At 40.5% G+C, this 20,769-nt stretch overlaps 3 protein-coding genes across 5 annotated transcripts; 1 reads left to right on the plus strand and 2 right to left on the minus strand.

The window, feature by feature from the left end:
- Positions 1-48: 48 nt before the first annotated feature.
- Positions 49-4,708, minus strand: pus7l (pseudouridine synthase 7 like). Its single transcript, XM_076111679.1, has 10 exons — positions 4,631-4,708; positions 3,246-4,079; positions 2,874-3,033; positions 2,472-2,691; positions 2,179-2,277; positions 1,963-2,044; positions 1,498-1,663; positions 1,109-1,217; positions 774-827; positions 49-694 (listed from the first exon to the last, which is right to left on the minus strand). Exons 2-10 carry the CDS (start codon positions 4,030-4,032, stop codon positions 320-322), a joined length of 2,052 nt encoding a protein of 683 aa, XP_075967794.1. The 5' UTR covers positions 4,033-4,079; positions 4,631-4,708; the 3' UTR covers positions 49-319.
- Positions 4,709-6,709: 2,001 nt separating this feature from the next.
- On the plus strand, positions 6,710-13,415 carry LOC142971135 (tetraspanin-8-like). 3 transcript variants are annotated; one of them, XM_076111771.1, is made up of 10 exons: positions 6,710-7,027; positions 7,741-7,940; positions 8,054-8,119; positions 9,112-9,228; positions 9,356-9,430; positions 10,212-10,307; positions 10,654-10,746; positions 10,933-11,004; positions 11,565-11,648; positions 12,571-13,415. In XM_076111771.1, exons 2-10 carry the CDS (start codon positions 7,923-7,925, stop codon positions 12,703-12,705), a joined length of 756 nt encoding a protein of 251 aa, XP_075967886.1. In that variant the 5' UTR covers positions 6,710-7,027; positions 7,741-7,922; the 3' UTR covers positions 12,706-13,415. The 3 variants fall into 3 exon arrangements, with proteins under 3 accessions (XP_075967886.1, XP_075967885.1, XP_075967884.1); XM_076111770.1 differs by having other exon boundaries at positions 6,710-7,940; XM_076111769.1 differs by lacking the exon at positions 7,741-7,940.
- On the minus strand, positions 11,100-19,337 carry LOC142971136 (tetraspanin-8-like). The gene is made up of 9 exons (XM_076111772.1): positions 19,226-19,337; positions 18,387-18,452; positions 17,819-17,932; positions 17,583-17,657; positions 17,362-17,460; positions 16,607-16,693; positions 16,056-16,115; positions 15,784-15,867; positions 11,100-15,545 (listed from the first exon to the last, which is right to left on the minus strand). Exons 1-9 carry the CDS (start codon positions 19,304-19,306, stop codon positions 15,441-15,443), a joined length of 771 nt encoding a protein of 256 aa, XP_075967887.1. The 5' UTR covers positions 19,307-19,337; the 3' UTR covers positions 11,100-15,440.
- Positions 19,338-20,769: the final 1,432 nt, after the last annotated feature.

Consider the following 20,769-nt stretch of genomic DNA (forward strand, 5'->3'; position numbering starts at 1 on the left):
GATTATTTTCAGATGGAAAGCTTGACATTTCGAAATAAAAGTGCAGAATTTTTACTTATTTCTAAAAGTTTTATTCATGGCACAAAACATTAACACTGTTTACACGGTTTAAGATTTAGATTTGTTCATTTCTTTTCTCAATTGCACATTATGCATTTTTCCAATTTATAAACACAGTCGTTTGCTCAATACATCAACAACAAATGAAAAGGCTACTAATAATGTATCACAATGATGGGTTACAAAACTGAAAAACAAGAAAAATCATTCTTTCCTGCCACACATGTAGAAATACAACAGGACCAATGTCCCTTGACCTCTAGGGGTCACACTTCATGATCTCTCTGAGGCAGATGGTAGCATAGCAGGAGGAGTCCAGGTCGAAGTTTAAGGTGAGAGTGAGCGAGTCCTCCTTCCCTTCTGCTGTACTGCCATTCAGCTGCCTGTCACTGTTTCTGCTGCTGTTTCCTGTCACCTCTCCTCCTCCCTCCCCACAGCCTGCTCTCTGCAGCTGGTAGCTGAGATTGCTCGGCGAGGCCAGCAGGGGGCGGTAGCAGCCGGGCAGATTCAGTTTGAGGCTGCCGATTCTGAAGCGACAGTCGTCAAGTCCGTCTCTGGCCAGTCTCTCCTGGAACCAAGTCCCCATGGCGTTCTCTGGATACTTCACAGTGTTTCCCGGCATGGGTAGTAACACCTGAGAGGATAGTCAAAACACAGCAGTGGTGAGAAAATAGTAGCATTTAAAGTGGAAGCATTTCCCCTAAACTACATACATGTCCCAGTGTGTAAACTCCTTCATGTTCCTCTTGGTCCGTCACCACATGGATCTGGAAAATCAAAGAAGGAAAGATCAGCAGCCTCGATGTGTTTTTTGCACAATGTGACAAGATGTCCTAATATTTAGAGGGTGTCCTGCGATCAAGAGGTTACAGTGAGGGTCAGAGTCAGAGACTATATTAGCACCTAGTTTGCGTCAGACAGCCAGAGGGCGTGTGCAGTAGCATACTAAGCACAACTCAGAACAATGTAACAAAAATATCTGCATTACATCTTGGGTATTAAATCCTCTTTCGATTCTATCCGAAAAAAAACAATCCCCCTCTCTTACCTGAGCCGAGCTGGTTTCTCCAGTGTCTTCCTGAATCCACACCAGGTCTCCTCGTCTGGCACTGTGGCCCAGAGTACTCAGCCTTTGGGCCACTGCCTCGTTCCACACTCTGCCAACCACAAACACATCAGCACGATTATAAAAAGAAGGCAGAATCAGTGAATGAACTAAGGCAGGAGATGCTGGGTTAAACCTTTCTCAAAATCAGATGCCAGCTTTTTACTCAATTGTAACGACACTACATGAGAGGCACAGGTTGGGTTGTCACCTTTTTTTAACAATCACTGTCAAAGTGCAAATGTCTTCATCTCCCAATATTCTTGCAGTGGAGCTGCTCAATAGTCGGCAGTAAAAATCTACAATATGTGTTTGAACTACAAAAAACTGACCTGCTACAGTAGGCGTGTGGGTAGAAGACTCTCATGCTGTGGGGCAGGCTGAGCCAGGCCTGGGTACAACCATCTGGACCTGTACCGTAGCGGTTCAGGGCCCGAAGCATCAGCCGCTCCCTGGCTTTCGACAACGGCATCAGCGCCAAAGACTCCTTAGCGTTATCTGGTGATGGAGAAGCAGGAGAGAAGAAGAGGAGGAGGAAGCATGTTGAATTCCCAGGTGCTAAAAAGGATTTACATCAAGGTAAATACAATGTCATAATAAACTAAAACTCAAGTCATGGTACCTGTCAGAAATTTGCTTCATTAGTTGCTCTCAACACTACAAATATGACAATGGATTTCAGCAAATTCTTTGAAACAAATAGAGGAACTGCGTAGCTGCTGTAATACAACCATTCGCAACATTGTAATCCTCTGAAAAATGAAAGCAAAGTGGTCAGTGTTGTCCTAGCTTGTCACCTGTTTGGATGAAGTGTCTCTTGGCGTGGTTTTGAGGATCATTGCCGTCTTCTGGAGTGAAGAAGAGACGCACAGCACTCACCTGACACACACACGGCAACACATGTCACAACAGACACTAACAACACCGTACTGTGCAGTCCGATAGGGCACGAATGTGATTTATTTGACACGTCTTTAAGGTAATATTGAATAATAACTGTGTGCAACACCTACCATGTCCTCTTTGAGTAAAGCCAGGCCTACACGGTCCGACTGAACGCTATGCACGCTCCCAAACCTCTGTGGTCCGTAGTAGTTGACAAATCCTCTGCCCTGCGAAGAGCAACAAATCAGGTTAACGTTACAGTGGCTCCTAAAACAGCAGGAGTTATATCGAAAGTATAACAGTAACAGCAAGCCTGTGACATTACACACTGTCAGCACACATTGCGCTGACGTTGCGACTCTGGTTCGACAATGTTCGATGTCACAAACATTAAATGAATTGGGAGAGAATCTGAATATACCTTGACATTCTCCAGTGCTTCATTTACCAGCGCTGCCAGGCGAGTGTGTGTGTCTGCACCAGAGGAGTGCGCGTCACTGGCCCCGTGGGGTCTCAGGTCGCGGACCACCAGGTCAAAGTGGTTCCCCTGCAGTCGCCCTAGCCGGAGAGGCTCGCTGACGGAGCGGATCTGGGACAGACGCATCCCTCTCTTCTCGAACTCGGCTGTCTTCTCTTTCAACCTGGCAATCGGTACCATCAAATAAATAAAGAAGTTGTTGATTTTTGGCATATATTTTGAAGCTTCAGAGGGAACTCTAACACTAGCATAAACCCTTAACATCTTAGGATCGTTGAAGCTTTTTGTCTCGCCAATTTATGGACAATTCCCAAACCAAAATTCATGAAAGACACGCAGAACTACCGTTGAGTGGAGACCTTCTTGACCACCATGGACTGGTAGGTGATGGCTCTCTTGTCCTTGATCCCAGCGTAGGTGAAATCTGATGGCAGGACCCCGAGAGCGGCTGCCATGTAGCTGATGGCCTCCAGAGTCTCCAGGTTCTCCTTACGCAGAGTGAAAGCTGAAAGAGAGACACACACACACACACACACACACACACACACACACACACACACACACACACACACACACACACACACACACACACACACACACACACACACACACACACACACACACACACACACACACACACACGGTCTTTTCATGATCATTTTAGGTGTTTTTATAATAATCAATATTTTAAAAAAAAATTGCAATTCTACACCATACCAGTGTACACTTCTTCTTCTTTACGTTCCTCTGCCGTTCTTTTCTTTGGCCTCCCTTGCTCTCTCAGCCTGACCGAGATCGCCGTCGTCCCCTGGTCGGTGAAGCTCTTAGTCTCCACCAGTTTGCCAAACCTCCGGCTGAGGAAGTGGTGGACTGCAGTCCTGTGCTCCTTGTCGTCGTCGGGCCCAAACGTGTAGGATGAGCCTCGCACTTTGGCGTCTATGAACCTGAAGAAGTCCTCTGCTTCGTCCTCTGTAACCAGGTGGGACAGCTCTCTGTAGTCCGGGTCTTCCCTCACCCTGATCTCAGGCTGAATAGTGACAGTCATGAGGAAGGGGAAGCGGTGTCTGACGGCCCGGTGGACGTTAGCTCTGTGGTGTTTGTCAGCGAAGGATCCGAGAGAAAGCTCCTGCTTGGTTGGCTTTTCTTTGAGAGTCAACACAAACTGCTCCAGCTCTTCGCTGACCGACTGGCCTAAAATCACACTTAAATCAAAACTGCCCGGACTAGGCACGGTGACATCTAGCCCACAATCGGCTGCCACGTCAGTGTCCTGTGAGACCGAGGAATGGTTTTTCCACTTACATTCTGCGCTGGTTTCCTCGTATTTATCCGGGGAGGCACAGTCCGGTGTCTGCGTGGCCGCTGCTGTGTTAACACGCTGCCCGGTGACGTCTATCTCGGTCACCACAAAGTCTTTGATAAAGTTTTTGATGCTTCCGTGAAAACCTTCATGGTTCGATATGTAGCACACAGGGATGGTCACAGCATCACTGTCCTGCTTCATGGTCACTTCATCCAAACACACTGCACAGTTTGCACTTACTCCCGTTTCTGAAAAGGACAAAAAAAAAGATACAATTTCAACAAAATGTGTCAGCTGTTACTGGAGACAAAAACAAGGCAGGCATGCGTATTTATTTGGCACAATTCATACACTTATGTTACGGTGTTTTACTTGAATCTAAGAAAAAAAAATGAAAGATTGAATCCAAAAATAGAATGTAAACATTTACTCAAAATCAGACGCAGAAGATATAGAGAGAGCTCACGCGATAAAGACATTAGACGGCACAGAACATAATAAGGTTCAAAGCCTGCCTTTTTTCGAGCAGTCAGAGTTAGGGCACACCTTCAAAAATAATGTCAGGAGGTGTAGAAAGACGATAGGTGCTTTATTACTGCTTATCGCCCGGGTTATTCATGCGAAATAGCCCGTCTATTTACAGTAAGATGCGTATCCGACACATACATCCTACCCCCACTTTGCTGACAGAGAGCTGTACGTGCTACAACAAAGGAACTAAAACGCATGCCTGCATTTATAACGGGAACACGCATTCATTGTGAAGGAATAACCGTAACTTAACTGTTTGTTTACTCACCGAACCTGCACGAGGTGTGTAGACGAGGAGCTGTTGATGTAAACACAACAACGCTGAAACGATTCAGTACACTTCCGCGTCACGTGACTTTCATGTGACCTTTCTTAAAGGGACCGACAGCAGTCATGGTCCGTCTGTGAAGCACTGAATGCTCTTTTAATAACGCTGTGTGTGCTAATAGAAATATATTTATGGAGCAATAATAGTGTCAGTAATAAGAAGAACCCAATTAAGTCTAAAATAATAAAATTGAGTTAGTATTATTGTTAGTAATAATAATAATAACGAAAATTGTAAATATATATATATATATATATATATATATATATATATATATAAATAGCTACATGCAAATAAGTTATATCAAATAAATAAAACAATTTCCCTATGAGGGAAATTAAAAAATGTATATATGTGCAATCAATTGTATAATAGAACCAAATTAATCAGGTGTTTTAAAACATATCAACAACAAAACAAATCCCATTCTTTAACCACTATTGTTTTTATAAACATCACTGTAATATGGCAATGTTTTACAAAGACTTGGAGTGTGGAGTGTGAAATCAGCCATGAGAACAGAAAAGTGGAGGAACTTGATGCAAGAGCTGTCACCCAGTGGGTGGTACTGGCACTGGGTTGTACACTGAATATGTTATACACTTGTACCTACTTTTTGGTCCCACACCACTCATAACAAGAAGTTGTTTTTGTTTCAGAGCACTCATTCTCTGGAAATGACTCATGTTGTACTGCCAGATATCTGATCCTCATATTTTTGCCACATATCGTATCTTGGCTGCTTGAAAGCAGACTTACTGTATAGTACAGAAATCGATACCAGGAAACAGAACAGAACAAAGACATCGATCGTGCAGCTGAAGTGTCTTTTACATAAACATCTTATACTGTAACATTTGCCTATTGTAAGTTAGACGCTGGTGATCACAGACTCCCCAAACATACTGATTTCTTCGAAGTTTTGAACAATGCGCAATGTATTGAAACTTTCTCCAAGACAAACACACACTGAGAATTAGTGGATTCGACTGCGCCTTTTGCGCAGCTGTGAGGACTACCTAGGAAGGCAATAGGTCATCTGCAACTTGAACAAACAAATATGGCAGCCAGAGTTGTGACTGTAACGAAAAGAAAGAGAATATTTCTCCAAAGTGAGGGTCCCTTTCCTGACTCTTGTTCAAGGTTAGATCCAGATAAGTTACATCATTTCCTGCAAACCGGGGACTCCAAACTGCACAATGATTGTATTTATCTCCAATAAATTAACAACTTTTTGTCCCTGAGGGTCCTTCCGCCCACCAACATCCTCTGAGACACAGAACGTCTCTCTGCATTCATGCACTAAACAATGTTGGAGTGTGCTCCAACACACACACACGTGTGGATGTGCGCTGGTGAAGTTGTCCGGAATATTTGGAAGCTCCAAGAAAGCTTTGAGCATGTGCGGATATGGATGTCTGTTTAAGTGTGTGTGTGTTCATCATGCTCTCCAGATGTTTCTATGCTCCATCAGGGAATGATCCACTCTGGATCTGCTTTAACAATTGAAATTCTTCTTGAGAAACTCCAGGGAACAATAATGTTGCAGCAATAGTGCAGATAGATGGGTAGATGGATGGTGTGTGTGTGTGTCTGGGTCTCTGATGGGAGGTCATGTGATGCAGCCTTTCACTATAGTTCCTTTATTTGTATCGAAGACATCAGCGGACAAAAAGTACTTTATGGGGGACTTAGCTGAAGGCAAGTTCCCTCACAGAAACACACAAATAGAAAAATAAGAATGTGATGCCACTCCTTCAGATTTCGACTTTCTCTCAGCACTGTTTTCTTCATGATCTGTGTTCAGATCAGTCTCTTTCTCTGGTCTTTACATTATCAGGTTGGGTAAACTTGTGATTACTCATCTTTTCACTGTACCAACAGATACACTGCCAATCTTTCTCTTCGCTCTCGCCCCCCCCCCCCCCCCCCCCCCCAACTCCCCACTCGGAAACACACAATGAAGTCAGCACAGTAAACTAAGAAAGCTGAGGGAAAAACAACAACACGTGTGATAATGATATAAATTAATCACTCTGCGTCTCCAACTCCGCGCGCACACACAGCTCCTCCAGATGGGGAGGGCATTTTACCAGTAAATCATGGGGCGCTTCCTCCTCTACGCCCATGCAAAAACCAGGGTGCATTGCGCAACAAGAAGGGCACTTTCTTTTAGAAAATCAGCGTTACCCCTCTTTATAGCATTTTGATTTCTACTATTGGGAATTTTTTTTTAAACCGTGTACATATTTTGACCGGGAGTTTAAGCGCACCAACATGGCGAAAGTGAACGTCTGCTTGAAACGGAGTTTCATTACCGTGACAAGTTTGATCGCGGTAAGTGTTTTCATTTCCGCCCTGCTGAACATGACAGAAACAGTTCATAGTCAAATAAAACCAGAGACGCGAAGTGTTTAGCACTTGAAAGTATCCATAAATAAGCTGTTGGATCAGATGCTTGAATCTGCAATTCGATGATGTCATTTGTATTGACATCATCGAAATTGACAATAAGAAATTATTATTTTGCCTAATTGTTGGCATTAGCACTGCAGCTGAAGTCTATTGGAAACGAGAGGGACTGTTTATGAACATCCAAACTCTCTGGATTAAACATTTAGGGGGGAAATATCTCCAGGACATGATAAGCTACATTGTTATTATTAATAAGCATTTTTGTAATACCTAAACCCCCTTTTAATAACATTTGATCATATGGCGGGACAGGGGCTTGGCATATGTGCAGTTAAACAATTGCACCTAATTATAATGTGTGTTCACAGCAAACATGCAACAACATGTTTGTATTATTGATTCATTATATTTGTTTTGTTGTACTAGTAGCACAAATCTTAAAGATATTGTTGGGTTATATATCAACAAAAGTAAAAACTAAACTATAGTAGGAGACGCAAACAATCTGAATGGGCACATGGATTTATTAAAAACCTATAAGTGTATGTGTGTGAGCAACATGCTCTTTTTAAGTTTATTGTCATATACATTTACACATATACGAAATTTGTCCTCTGCATTTAACCCATCCCTAGCTTATTGGGAGCGCCCGGGGAGCAGTTAGGGGTTTAGTGTCTTGCTCAGGGACACTTCGGCATAGGACACGTAGCAGCCAAGGATCGAACCGCCGACCTTGCGGTTGCCAGACAACCCTCTCTACCCAGTGAGCCACGGCCACCCTCCATCTGACCAATCCAGCTGAAGATGAATATATTTGATGGCCTTCATAACCACAGTAATGGGGTTTCATGCATTCCCACCTGTTCATTTGCCTTTGAGGGGTGGCTTTGTTTACTAACTTTACACTGAAAGTATAAAGAATAGTGAAGTGTGTTGCTGCCGTTGCAGATACTGAGTGCCCTGCTGTTGGCAGCCACTCTGTTTCACCACGGACACCTCCACAACAGTGAGGAGGTAATATTCAACATAGTTCTCCTACAACTAAAGGGGTAATATCAGTGGTTTTTCATAGCCTTCCAGAATGTATTCTCTTCGTAAACCAGCATCAGCCATTTTGCAAACAATGTTACTGTATTTGTACTGTATTTTATGTGACAAGAATTTCTGCTGTACAGAATGGGAACGAGTGGCTCCCTTTTGAAATACATCCAAATCTAAAGCTGTACGGCCTGCATTTTAAAAATGGTCAGCAAAAAATTGTAAAGTATGCATATTGCAAGAGCTGAAATTTGCAAGAACACTGGTATGGTCCTTTAACTTAATAGCTATTGTTTTGTATGCCTAAAAGTAGCTCTTTCTTGATTTCCTACTGATTTGTATTGCTGCTTTTTTTGCGCTGTTTACATGCACGTAACACCAGACTCAGTCACACGTTTTTGTTCCTATTGAAAGCTTTGAAACAACAACACCATAAATCAAAATACACACATAAAGCAAAGGGTATAAGTCCAACTTTGAGTCCACGTTGACCATAGGTTTGTATACTATTCCAGCCCATAGAAGAAGTTCTAAAGCCATCTATCTTTCTAGAATATACCTACTTTGTGGGTGCCTTTTTTAAGCTCCAAGCTCTCTGACTCATATGATTCCATGTTATAGATTAAATCCGTTGCAAAATTCCCTCTCCGAATGTGACTTGTATACACATAGAAAACCTGAAAGTGGCGATTGTGCTCGATTACTAATGACTTCATGTAAATACTGAACTCATTGTGTACAGCAATAGAGCTGGGATAAGCCTGCTCTGTGTAGATGTTAACCTAAACTCACCTTGACATTAAGAATATTTTACATAGTTGCAATGTGTGAAGAAACTGCCAAGATTGACCTCAGGAGTTAAGGGCAACAATTCTGATTCTTCAGCAGCAAGCTTGCATGCTGCCCAGATTATTGAACTCGGCTTTTTTTTGTCCCTGCTCACCGAGCCTGCTGTTCTCTCTCCACAGATCGAAACGATGCTCCCAGGCTTTCTTTCAACATATGGTATTTCCATCATACCTCTGATCCTGGCCATCATTGGTGTGTATGGTGCTTGCAAAGAGAAGAAGTGGGCACTTATACTGGTGGGTAAAGAAAAAAAACCCACATACATTACAACGTTAATAGATGTAGTAGTAATAAACAAGTATAAATCTCCTTAATCTTTTCCCAGAATTTGATTGCTCTTGTCTGTATATGTGTGTGTCTCAGTTTGTAGTTGGAATGATCCTTGGCAGTCTGTTTTTGATTACAAGTGCCATTCTTGGACTGGCTCAGCGACCACAGGTACAACGTTGACTCTGACATGTGTTGTCCTTTCGGGACATTTCTTTTAGACCCATAACTATATATGGACTATAAGTAGCAGGCTGTATCAAAACTGCATTCTTGATCCCCGTAAATGCTACACACTGTTCCTTTTAAGTCTCTTGAAGTACTTCAAGGTGCTACCAGACAAGGATCAGTTTACAGTTAGCTCAACGCTACCTCACTTAGTTTGTGTTGCTACGCATGTCAAGCTTTCCATTCTCACATGGCACATATGCATTTTACAATTGTAATGGTGACCAATTTACCCCTCAAAATTCATAGTCATTCTTTAAACAATAGGTAACGAGGTAAACAACAGCTGGTCTCTGGATTCCAGCTGACTACGTGGATTTTGTCGGTTAAAAGGGGGAAGAGAACCTTTTATTTTTAGGTTAGAGCCGACAAACACACTGTTTAATCCATTCCTTTCACTTGTGTTTTTGGAAAAGCAACAGTATCGCTCTATCGGTAGAAACCGTTTCGGCAAGTGGGGGAATCTAGAGCTTGACAGGGCATCCATGCCTAGTTATGGTTGCTTAGCTTTCTGACACAAAATTAGATCTGAAGTAAAACTACTTTTACATTTTTCTTTTGAAACTTTGAATGTTGACAACTTCATTCACAAGAAAAACATAGCTGTGTTTTTTTGTTTGCCAAAATACATTTTGTAAATCACAAATGTGCCTCCAAAAGAAAATCATTTTTCAAATTACTGGTTGTCTGATTTTTTTTTATATGACTTTGTTTTGTTATGCAGGAGGCTGAACAACTGAAGAGGCATTACCTACAAATGCTGCCACTGAATAATGCTAGTCAGAGTACTATTGACGGCTTGAAGGCAATCCAGATTCAAGTAGGTAACCTTGTGCGGGTGTGTGAGTTAAATTCAAGCATATTTTTGACTCACCATTATTTTTAATTTCGTACAGAAGCAGTTCAAAGTGCTTTAGAAGGTTATAAACCAACTTAAAACACAAACAGCATAAAACAGATTGATATAAAGTGGATTGAGTTTTTGTAATATGGAAAGCATGAGATGTCCACCGATAGAATGGATGTGGAGGATCAAACACAAGCATATGCTCTCCTGATGAAATGACTCTGAGCAACTTCTACTTGAAAAATGTTTAGCAGTTGAACAGAGAAAAGGCTGAAAATCTAGTGCATCGCCGTAATCCGCCATCCTTCCGTCTTCTCAGTTGCAGTGCTGTGGACTGGATCAGGGCTACCTGGATTGGGGCTACAACATCCCACAATCCTGTCTGTGCTCACAGGAGGCCACTAATCCATGTGTGAGTGTGAAAGACACTTCATTTCTGCACCAAACTCGTGTGTATCAAGACCCATTGATATAGCATTGTATTAATAGGTAAAACTCAAATAATACAGTATATGATTGTCGCTCGAATAAAGTTTCACACGGCAAGAACGTCAAAAAAGGCCCGCCTTGGTCCTTGATTCATGTCTGTGTCTTCTAGGTGGAACCTCCCAGGAACAGCAGTCTGTCTGAGTACACAATGAATGACCAGTACGTCAAGATCTATAAAGAGGTAATAAAACCAATGACATTTTTCATTTCTACATTTACTGGTTAATGTGCAAACTGTTACCATATTAATAATCAAGACAGTTATAAAAAATAAACACTGATTCCTCATAAAGATGTGGATTGTTTTTTAGTGTTTGGAGAGAAAGTTTTGAAATAGAGCCAGCCCTCGCATCGCAGCCTGTTTCACCACCAAACAATGTGTTCATGCACTCACACAGAGACTGGATAGTTTTATGTCTTTGGGATTGTTTTTAATTTTATATTTTAGGAACAAAACAAAAACCATGTTATAGCTACCAATTGCACACTTAAAAACGTGTTTCTCAAAATGATGATGTAGGGTATCCCCCAAACTGATGTTAACTCTAGCCATTTATTAAATAAAAAAAACATTACTATTGTCTAAAGTATGCTAGCACTCTGATTCAACTGTAACAACTATGCAATAGATACACTTTTTCAATCATCACATTACCATGTCATTACAGTAATAACCCCTTTTATAAATGAAGCAATGCACTCTTGTAAAGTCATATTGTTTGATGTGCTCTCCTGTTTCAGTCATGCCTCCCATACTTGATTGTGTATGTGATGATGGTCATAGATACGGCAATGGGCATACTCCTGGGAGTCACATTATTGTGGGTATGTATTGTACCCGTCTACCTGCCTCCATATGTATCTGCTCTCAACTTCACTATCTTCAGCTGTCTCCACACAGTGTGTGCAGTAATGGTCATCATGAAGCCCTCATAAACCAAACCACAGCTGTTGAAAAAATGTGATTTAAAGTGGACGCACTTAAAGAACTTCTCTTAGGCTCAAAAGTGGAGGTTTAAAGTTCAATCTTGATCTCAGAAACGGCAACACACAAACAATCTCACCTCAACGTCTATTGAGTAGCTGTTCTGGAAGTTTTTCCAGATCAGAAGTTTCTGTAAGGGACTTGGCAAATATTCCTGGGGTGGGGAGTGTGGCTGAACCTATGATTCAGTTTTTAGAAAGCAAGTCCCTTCCCAACATTTTCAATACAAAATCTCCTTGATTTACAAAAAAAGCTGAAAAAAATCTAGTATCTCAGAATAATATGACATTGTTTAATTGGTATAAGTCACTGAATTATACATTGGTGGTACAGAGGTTGCCCTATCTTATTGATGAAGGTTTTATAACAAAACTGAAAGAAATACCTGCACAAATAAACACAATGAAATATAGATCTGTCTGTCTGACTGTCCTTCGTTTATCAAAAACAAAGAACACATAACCGTCCCACATTAGTAAGAAAAGCACAGGTGTTACCAATAACATTAATAAGGACTCTGTAGTTAAAAGGAATTCAGCCATCGTTCATTTTATCATCTACACATGTGCATTTCTTACTTGTGACGCATCAGAAGGCTATCTGTCCGTGTGTTTGCTTTGTCTTTTCTGCCCCCCTCAGTCTCTTTCTAAAGCTGCAGCTCTATTCAAAACAATGTATGGTCATAGGACGAAACCAAAAAAAAAAAAAAAAAGATGAATACTGTACGAATTAAAGGACCATCTCTGTTTCTCTGTCCTTCAGATATTGTCAGTGGCGTTGTGTATTTTCATCTTGTGTCGGCTAAGCAAGAAGGATGAAATCCCGGTGGTGGTCTACAGTACGGAGGCCAAAGCAGGCAACTACACGCCTCTGGCAGACGCTGCAGAGCTCGCCTGATTGGGATTGATACAACGATACAAAGTGTTTTATTCTGTTTTAATATTTACCACGTTGCATGAAAACCATGTAACCTTTATTCACTTTTGTTAACCCTTAAGATGCGGTACATGTTTTCACAATGGGGAAAACTGTGGGCTGGGAAAATGGTCAGAAACAGCACACACTGTGAGAGTATTTTCTTTGTTGTATGCACACATATACATACACCTGATATTAAGTCTGAGAGCCTACACCCTTCTGCTATACAAGAGAGGTGTGGAATAATCATTCAGCACATTCGTTTGCAAGCACTTCCAAGCGGCAAAATGAGTCGTATTGTAAGATAATGTAAATAGAGAAAACAAGTAAAATGAGATGGAGAAAAAAAAAATGTTGTTTTAACAAAAGCACTGATGAAGAAGTTACTGCAGACATATTTACATTATGGATGTCTTAAAGCTCCAACTTTAATAAGTGTCTGTATTTTATGGTTGTGTAGCTTTCTGTAATCTTCTGTACTCTGACAAACTTTATGTAATCTTATTTTTTAAGTTTTTGCCAATCACATTTTAATCAGAGAAGCTACTGGAGCACTTCCAAAGTTCTATAGTACAGTTTTATACAAGAGAATGTAATTGGTACGTGTCAGTATGAAAGAAACAAAGGCCGATACACATGAGATGTTTTTATGCCCACAATAAACAAGAGGACTCTTTATCTGTAAGTGATAGCGCTTCGTTTCTTTGGTCCTTGCCGCTACAGTGCACCCGTTATACTGTTCAAGATCTGGAGCAGTGCACATATGGGTATTGCATGACACAGCATTTCTAGGATGAGATACTTTCGGTTCATGGCAGGAGGAGATAGGAAAACAGAAGACAGGGAAGGTGCAACAAATAAACTGTATTTGACATATTTTGGGTGCCAAAGAACCAAATCCAAAGTTTGTAAAAACCTCTTCTTCTTTAGCAAAGCTGTGTCTCTTCTTACTCCCTTATTATCTGCATACAAAAGGAGAGTGTAGGAGCTTATTCTTGTCCCCCTAGTTCCCAACAAGATGTCAACTGTGTAACCTCACTGACATTGATGACATCCTGTGATGTATGGACTACATGAAAATCAACTGTATCCAACCGGCCCCCTTTTGGTTGGCAAGCTTGCATCCCTGCTGTCAAGTTATTTTTCTTTCTCACAAACCGAACAATGGTGGAAGAATTAGCACAGTTCAATGTCAAAATACGTCAACAGGAAAAATGGAGTGGAGTAAAAAGCACAACATTTCACTCTCAAATGGATTGGAGGTCTAATGTAGCATAAAATGGAAAAGTACAAGTACCACAACATTATACAGTACTTTGGTAAATGTAAGTTTTACAGCTCCAAGAAACAATTTCAAAGTAAAAACAAAAAAGGAACGAGAATCACATATTTTATTCCTGCAATTTACAAAATATTACATCCGTTCATTCCATAAATAACAAAAAAAAACAGTGTATGACAGAAATAAAAATACCATATTTAGCAAGATACTGTATATTAGGCATTAATGGTTAAAGTGCACAGGTAGACATTGGATCTGCTGTTTCAGATGAAATTCATTTTGACAATATATTGGTCAAGGAGACATTTCAACCGCAGGCAGCTCATGCAGCAAGTCATATTAGGAGTGATGTGGCGTAAAGGCTTCTTCGGTGAGAGTGGCTTCAGTTGGGACATTACAGTCTCTGCAAGAATATTGGTGACGTGCTTTCCAACAAGAGTCTCTCACAACCTGTCTGCAGTGGCTTTGCCAAAAACGTTTTGAGGATTTATTGCATGTCTACTGAATGTGCAACCAAACAGAAATCCCTTCTCTTCATCATTTACCTACTAAATGTGCTTTAAGAACAACTGAATGGATAGTTTCAAATATACATTGTGCATAACAGGGCATCAAGACATTCTGTTGTCCTAATGAGAGCTGTGGCTCATTCCGTTGCCCAACCTGATTATTTACCCAGGAAAATACATTGCTCAATAATAAATAAATGATTATATTTCAATCAAAGCACTTTGTAAACACTGTTTAAGAAAGGTGCTACATAATGGTTATATTTGTTCAAAGATTATTGGTTGCTCTAATGCTGAAAATTCAATGAGTGAGCTGAACACAAGTAAGAATATTAAATGTGTTTAAAAGAAGTTGGTGCAGTCGACAAATGTTAAATTAAACCCATTAATTGAGTAATTGAGGTACAGTATATGCAATTTGATTAATATCTGTCTTTCCAAAGACGGTCAAGTCAGTGATGTATGCGGGTACGAAGGAAATGGAGATAAATAATATCTGAATATATAATCCAGATAAGACAACACTTACTGTAAATAACAAAATGCTGGGAGTGGCTCCAGCTACTCAATGAAAACAGGTGGCTGATTAATGCTTGGTAAGATATTCATTTCAAACAAAAAAGCATCTGAAAATGTACCGATTATGTTGATATTCAGCACATTTTACAAGACAGTCAATTTCATTAAATTGCAATGTTTTTACAGCAGTAAGGCAAAAAAAAAAAAAAGTCACTTGAAATCGATCTTTGCATGTAGATTACTTTTCAATATCAGTAACATGCATTAACAGAAAATAAACATATGTTGCTATAGCACAAAATAGCCAGGATTTGGTATACATCATCATGTGTTTACATGTGCAAATACAAATATGGTATATGCTTGATATTCATTTGAAGCGTGTATCAAAACATACTAGGTGACTAGAAGGCACCAGGTACATATCTGTTTGATTGGAGAAGAGCTATGAACTCCTGTTTTCTTTTTATCTGGCCCATCAGCTTGATGCTCATAACGAGTAGAACCACCTGGCGAGGGAAGCAAAGGAGTTACAAGCATGCTGCGATGCTCAATAATGGCGACCATATGATTTTCTGCTGGCCTGACCACCAGAACTCTTGTGTAATATGTCTACTTCATGGCAGGAAGTAACTTATTTGTATGCATTTGTATAATGAAAATGATCTAGCCTATAATAGCTTCAACACTCTTTTTGCAATAGTAGTTGTGTGAAGTCTTATAAAACACACACAAAAAAAGACTCACCCAAAATACTCCACTTCCAAATTGCACAGCCATCGCCAATGAGAATGCAAGCTTGAGTTCAGAAACATAAACTGGTAGGCAAGGCTGTGGGAGAAAGTGCAGGTTTATTGTTAAGGCGTGGCAAAAATAGTTACGATTGTATGTAAAAAAAATGACTGATCTGGGTATACTGCTGCTCATTTGGCCATTTTGTCACAAGCTGAACATGTTGGCAATGAGTGCTGCTGTAATTTAAAATAAATGACAGAAAATAAGATAATTCGTTTTTTTACCTCTTGATAAACGTACTGGTTCTTTGGAGCCCCCAGTGTGGCGCTGCCTCGTAGTCGAATCTGGAGTACAAAATCCCATTACATAATATGACAAAAATGAGCTTCACTGGAGAAAAGTGGGTGCAGCATCAATAATATGAGGACAAATTAAAATTTAAAGAAGAATTCACTTCCTTTTGCATTTCTATATGTATACAGTTTTGTCCATTAGTGGTGATAACATGTTACTTCCCTAATGTTGTTGCTGTGATCTGCAGCTGCACTGCAAACATTTATTAGATATTGAGGTACTATGAGGTTCAGCTTTAATCCACTGAACAGTATCATTGATATGCATAAGAGACATTCCAGTCTAATTCTAAGAACTGTATATCACAATATGGCTCAGCTCTCTTGCAGTTCTCTGGTCAAACTCATACACAAGACCCAGGTAACTAGCAAAATACATTTTACCTCAACTATTTTGTTTTAATGTGTCGCTACAGGACCAGAAATCCCAATGAGTCATCTTCACCGATTTATATTTTGCTTCTATAAAGGGAGATACTCACGCATTTTCCTGGATAGTGACAGTTACAGGAGGCAGGGATGGAAGAGCCCCAGTCTTTGTAGCCTTCAATTAGACCACAGCACTCAAACTGGAGGTGACAAAAAGAAACACACACACACACAGGCCAAGTTAGAAGTAATTCCAAAACAGATAAACCAGAATACTAGTCTGCAGATCCTGGCATTCCCATCATCCCCAAGACCAGAGTAAGCGAATACCTCTTGGCCCTTTAAGATGAGACACACCTGCTTGCCCGGCCACGCCCTGCAGACTAAATATACTGCTGGTGGGACCTCATTCACGTTGAATCGCCACCCAGAGTGCTATGTGAGACTTCTGTGTCCGTGTTGGGGGTTAGTTTGTGTAAAAAATGTGAACAAATAGCAAAAAACGGGGCTCCAGTTGTAGGCCACAGCAGGCTAACTAACTGACTCTATGGCAACATTGTACTTCCTGTTTACATGCTCCAAGGCATTATGGGAACTCTAATTACAAAACTGGGAGCACAAAAATTGCAGACAGACAACGAATACAATCAGCGGAAATAATAAAATACTAACAGCATAAACTATTTGAGATTTACTGTATAAGCTTTCAATGATTGACAAATGGGACACACTTTTTAATTGTGTACCTTTGGAAGTGGTTTTATTTATTTATTGTCAATCATCACAATGTATTATCTGGATTGTACATCTTAAAACTCGGCCCAATAAACATCAAGCTCAACAAAATATTATGATAATAGCTCCTTACTTCTTTTTGAATACTATACAGCAGGGTCCTGTTGGCTTTGCTGGTTCCACTAAGTGGCATCATGGACAGCAACTTTGACTCCTCACGGAGCACACGTTTCTGAGGTGGGAGAAATCAAGACATACTGTAGCCTAAAGTTGCTTTTTAATATGACAGGATTACATCAAATGTTGTTAAAAATCTGAATTTGCTCGTAAAAGCAGGGCATTAAAGTACTATACCTCGTAAACATCTTGGTAACTTAGTGCTGTTCTAACAATTATTGTTTGACTGGCTGCCGCCATCCCTGTTGCATACTGCACGAACAGATAAACCAACAATAGTAAGTGAAAGAGAAACATCACTTGCAGAAAACACTTTTGAACATATGCACTCTGTCCTACACAGGTAAAAAGAAAATCTTACAAAAACACACACAGTGGTATAGTACGAACACATGAAGCAGGTTTTTCTTTACCAGAATCAAACACCATCTCTTTCCTGTGCAGGCTCCAACCACACCGAGCACTGAGAGCAGCAGGCAGCCGATCTCTACAACGTACATTATCGCGACAGAAACATTGGACACCAGCTGAGGAGACAAAAAAGCATTGGCTTTAAAAGGGATACATTGACTGGCCTGGCCATGTTGATATTAATGTTATTTTTGTCACAGATGTATTTCCAAGATAGCAAGGCTACAAAAGAGGTTGGAGGTCAGGGTCAGCTACAACATCTGAAGATAATTCACTGTCTTGCCCAAGGACACTTCAACTGCATGATGCTTGCCAAAGTGACAGCTTGAACTGAGGTCTTCCAGAGTAATATAAAAAGAAAAGCTGCTGTGGTGTGTTCAGGCAATATTGATGGAAGACCATGTAAACCCATGCATTATTAATAATCCCCCAAATAGTCCTTGGATGTCCCAGCAACTCTTGTTTTCCTTGTAAAGCCTGGCAAGAGTTGTTTCTGCCTCAGATAAATAATAGTATCTGCTTAGGAAATGATTTCCATCCGCTCAGAAGAACATCTGAAGTTATCCTTACTTTGCCAGTTTGTATCAGGTCTCTATGCCAAGCTACCGTCATGGTCAACATGAAGAAGCACAGTGCCTTTGGAGAGAGGAGCATAAACATGTGTTAAGTTTGCAAGTGAAGAAGACATGGAAAGTGTAGAAGGCCATACAGAAAAAAAGAAGGGAATACATATTTTAGTTTTATAATGCCAGAGGTGTAGTCAATCTGCAAATTATATTTGGTCAGCCATTGTTTTAATATGTTTTTAAATGTTTTATAGTTCAGTAGGCACGAATGGTAGCCAGTAGCACAGCTATCTAGGATTAGGCTAAGATAATACATTTACAGGACCGTAATGTCACAGATACCATACTGCACATGACTCAAAACTCACAGCTGAGAAATATACACTCATTGTAAACAGAAGCATTATAAGGACATTATAGATATCATTTCTGGGGCTAGGTGGATGTGAGGAGGGATTATATGAGGATGGTCATCCTTTGTTAAAGCAAATTCCAACCACCACTTCTCTTTGATAGAGGCTACCAGTGATATTTCATCTCTTCATCTTCTTTGTATATAACCTTAAAACATGTTACATAAAACATAAGACGCACCGCAGGAATTGCCTACATAATAATTGTGATAGAGAGGATTTCGCTGCAGCATGTTTGTATGAGAGACAGACATACAGCACTAGCATGGTCTTATTTGGGTTCATTATAGGGCGAATGAGGATTTTGCGTCAAAATAACAGCAAGCAAATCAAATATTTATACACAGAAAAAAAAATACGATGAACTGCGATCAAATAGGCCTCTGGGCTTCAATTGCATTCAAGAGCGATTGTATTATAGGCGACCTACCATATGCACAGCGTTTGCAAAAATAAACGGCCTTTTCAGACTCGTTTTATCCGCCACCACGACCACTGCGCTCCGCTGCATGCTGGCTGCTTCTCTCCCAGGCTTTAAACGCCCTTCCACATCAAGAAAATATTAAGGCTGTAGACCTATGATTAGAACTGTAAGGGCATCTATCTATCTATCCGCACAGGACGTCACTGTTATGCACTGGGTGAGGGGTCTGTGCCTCGTTCGCGTGCAGTCGGAAATATTGGAATCAAGAGTGTTAGCGCACAGGGATGGTGTTCAGTCATGATTAAAGGGAATTCATTCAGGAATTTTAGGTGCAATGGGTGTGAATAATGTGAGCAGTGCCTTAGAAATGACTGAGCTACTGAAATAAAATAGAAATCTCGACCACAATCCAGACAGACTGTCTCTTTAAAGTATTTTGTTTCTAATCACTTGGCTTTTTCTATATGTATTTATTCAGTTCATTAATGGGTTATACTGTTTAAAATGCTGTCCCACAGTCTTGTGAGTTAGACAAGTTAAATGTAAGTTAGTAAAATACTTGGCTCACTAACTGTAAAATGTAAGTTCCCCTCAGGATTGCAAAACACATTTATACAACATTCATTAAAAACATTTTTTACAGAGGACATAACCTCAGTGACTTCATACAGCTCTTACTATGAAGCTATTATTTATGCAGTCTTTTATTTTTCTTATTTCATGCTGCATTTTAAGCAGCTCCTACTACATTGGGAGGCCCATACGTTCATCCGTTGATCATCATTTTGAAAATAAGCTATGAAGGGGCCATTCAGCATAAAATCTCTCACAATCTCTCTGCAATATTGTTTTCATATTCAAACCAAACATTTTGCTTATACTGTATGACACAAGTCATAATTCACCCAGTATGTGTCTCCATGAGTCCACAGCAGCAGAGAGAGAGAGAGAGAGGCAAAATAACTCATTTGGCAGAACTTAATTTAAAATTCGTGTGAGAGATCTCAAGGTGTTAAAACATCCCACAATGTGCTTGCCCTCTTTAGTGTGACTGATGATTGTTTTACTTGAAAAATGACTGCATTTCCCAGGATCCCACAGGCATAATGGGGTTGGGCTACTTCCCTAGAACAGGTAGGGCGGGTTTCTATTGTTTCCACAGGTGCTATGAAGAGGAAGAGAGAGAGAGAGTGAGAGAGAAACACGCAGGAGGCTATAAGACAGTAAGAACAGGAATAACCGATGACAGAAAGAGGCAAATTTAAAGGAAGGCAAAGAAGCCGGTGGAGGAAAAGAAGCTGACACGTGTGTGAAAGAACAGCAGGTGGATTGGACAGGAACCTGGATTACAGACAAGGATCTTTTTTAAAGCATATTTTTATTAAGGAAGTTCCTTTTTCCTTTTGAAGGACGGCTAACCAGAACCTGTACAGGTGGACAAAAAGGATGGGATGTTTACCCATGCTTTCTTTTGCTGAGGGCTAAAAAGTGGGTCAACACCTGAGAAGAAGCTGAAAGGAGCAGCAGAGACTGAGGCGGTTTTGTCTATA

This window comes from Anarhichas minor, unplaced genomic scaffold, assembly GCF_050575085.1.
Source record: "Anarhichas minor isolate MPS153535 unplaced genomic scaffold, ASM5057508v1 ptg000045l, whole genome shotgun sequence".
In the NCBI taxonomy this organism is placed as follows: domain Eukaryota; kingdom Metazoa; phylum Chordata; class Actinopteri; order Perciformes; family Anarhichadidae; genus Anarhichas; species Anarhichas minor.

Coding starts and splice junctions, on each gene's coding strand:
- pus7l (XM_076111679.1), bottom strand. CDS start 4,032: ATGAAGCAGGACAGTGATGCTGTGACCATCCCTGTGTGCTACATATCG. Junction 3,034..3,245: donor AGAAGAAGAAGTGTACACTG/GTATGGTGTAGA, acceptor TCTCTCTTTCAG/CTTTCACTCTGCGTAAGGAG. Junction 2,278..2,471: donor AAGCACTGGAGAATGTCAAG/GTATATTCAGAT, acceptor TGCTCTTCGCAG/GGCAGAGGATTTGTCAACTA.
- LOC142971136 (XM_076111772.1), bottom strand. CDS start 19,306: ATGCAGCGGAGCGCAGTGGTCGTGGTGGCGGATAAAACGAGTCTGAAA. Junction 18,453..19,225: donor TTGCAAACGCTGTGCATATG/GTAGGTCGCCTA, acceptor CTCTCTCCAAAG/GCACTGTGCTTCTTCATGTT. Junction 15,546..15,783: donor TTGGAAGTGGAGTATTTTGG/GTGAGTCTTTTT, acceptor TTCCCTCGCCAG/GTGGTTCTACTCGTTATGAG.
- LOC142971135 (XM_076111769.1), top strand. CDS start 6,968: ATGGCGAAAGTGAACGTCTGCTTGAAACGGAGTTTCATTACCGTGACA. Junction 7,028..8,053: donor CCGTGACAAGTTTGATCGCG/GTAAGTGTTTTC, acceptor CTGCCGTTGCAG/ATACTGAGTGCCCTGCTGTT. Junction 10,747..10,932: donor AGGAGGCCACTAATCCATGT/GTGAGTGTGAAA, acceptor TGTGTCTTCTAG/GTGGAACCTCCCAGGAACAG.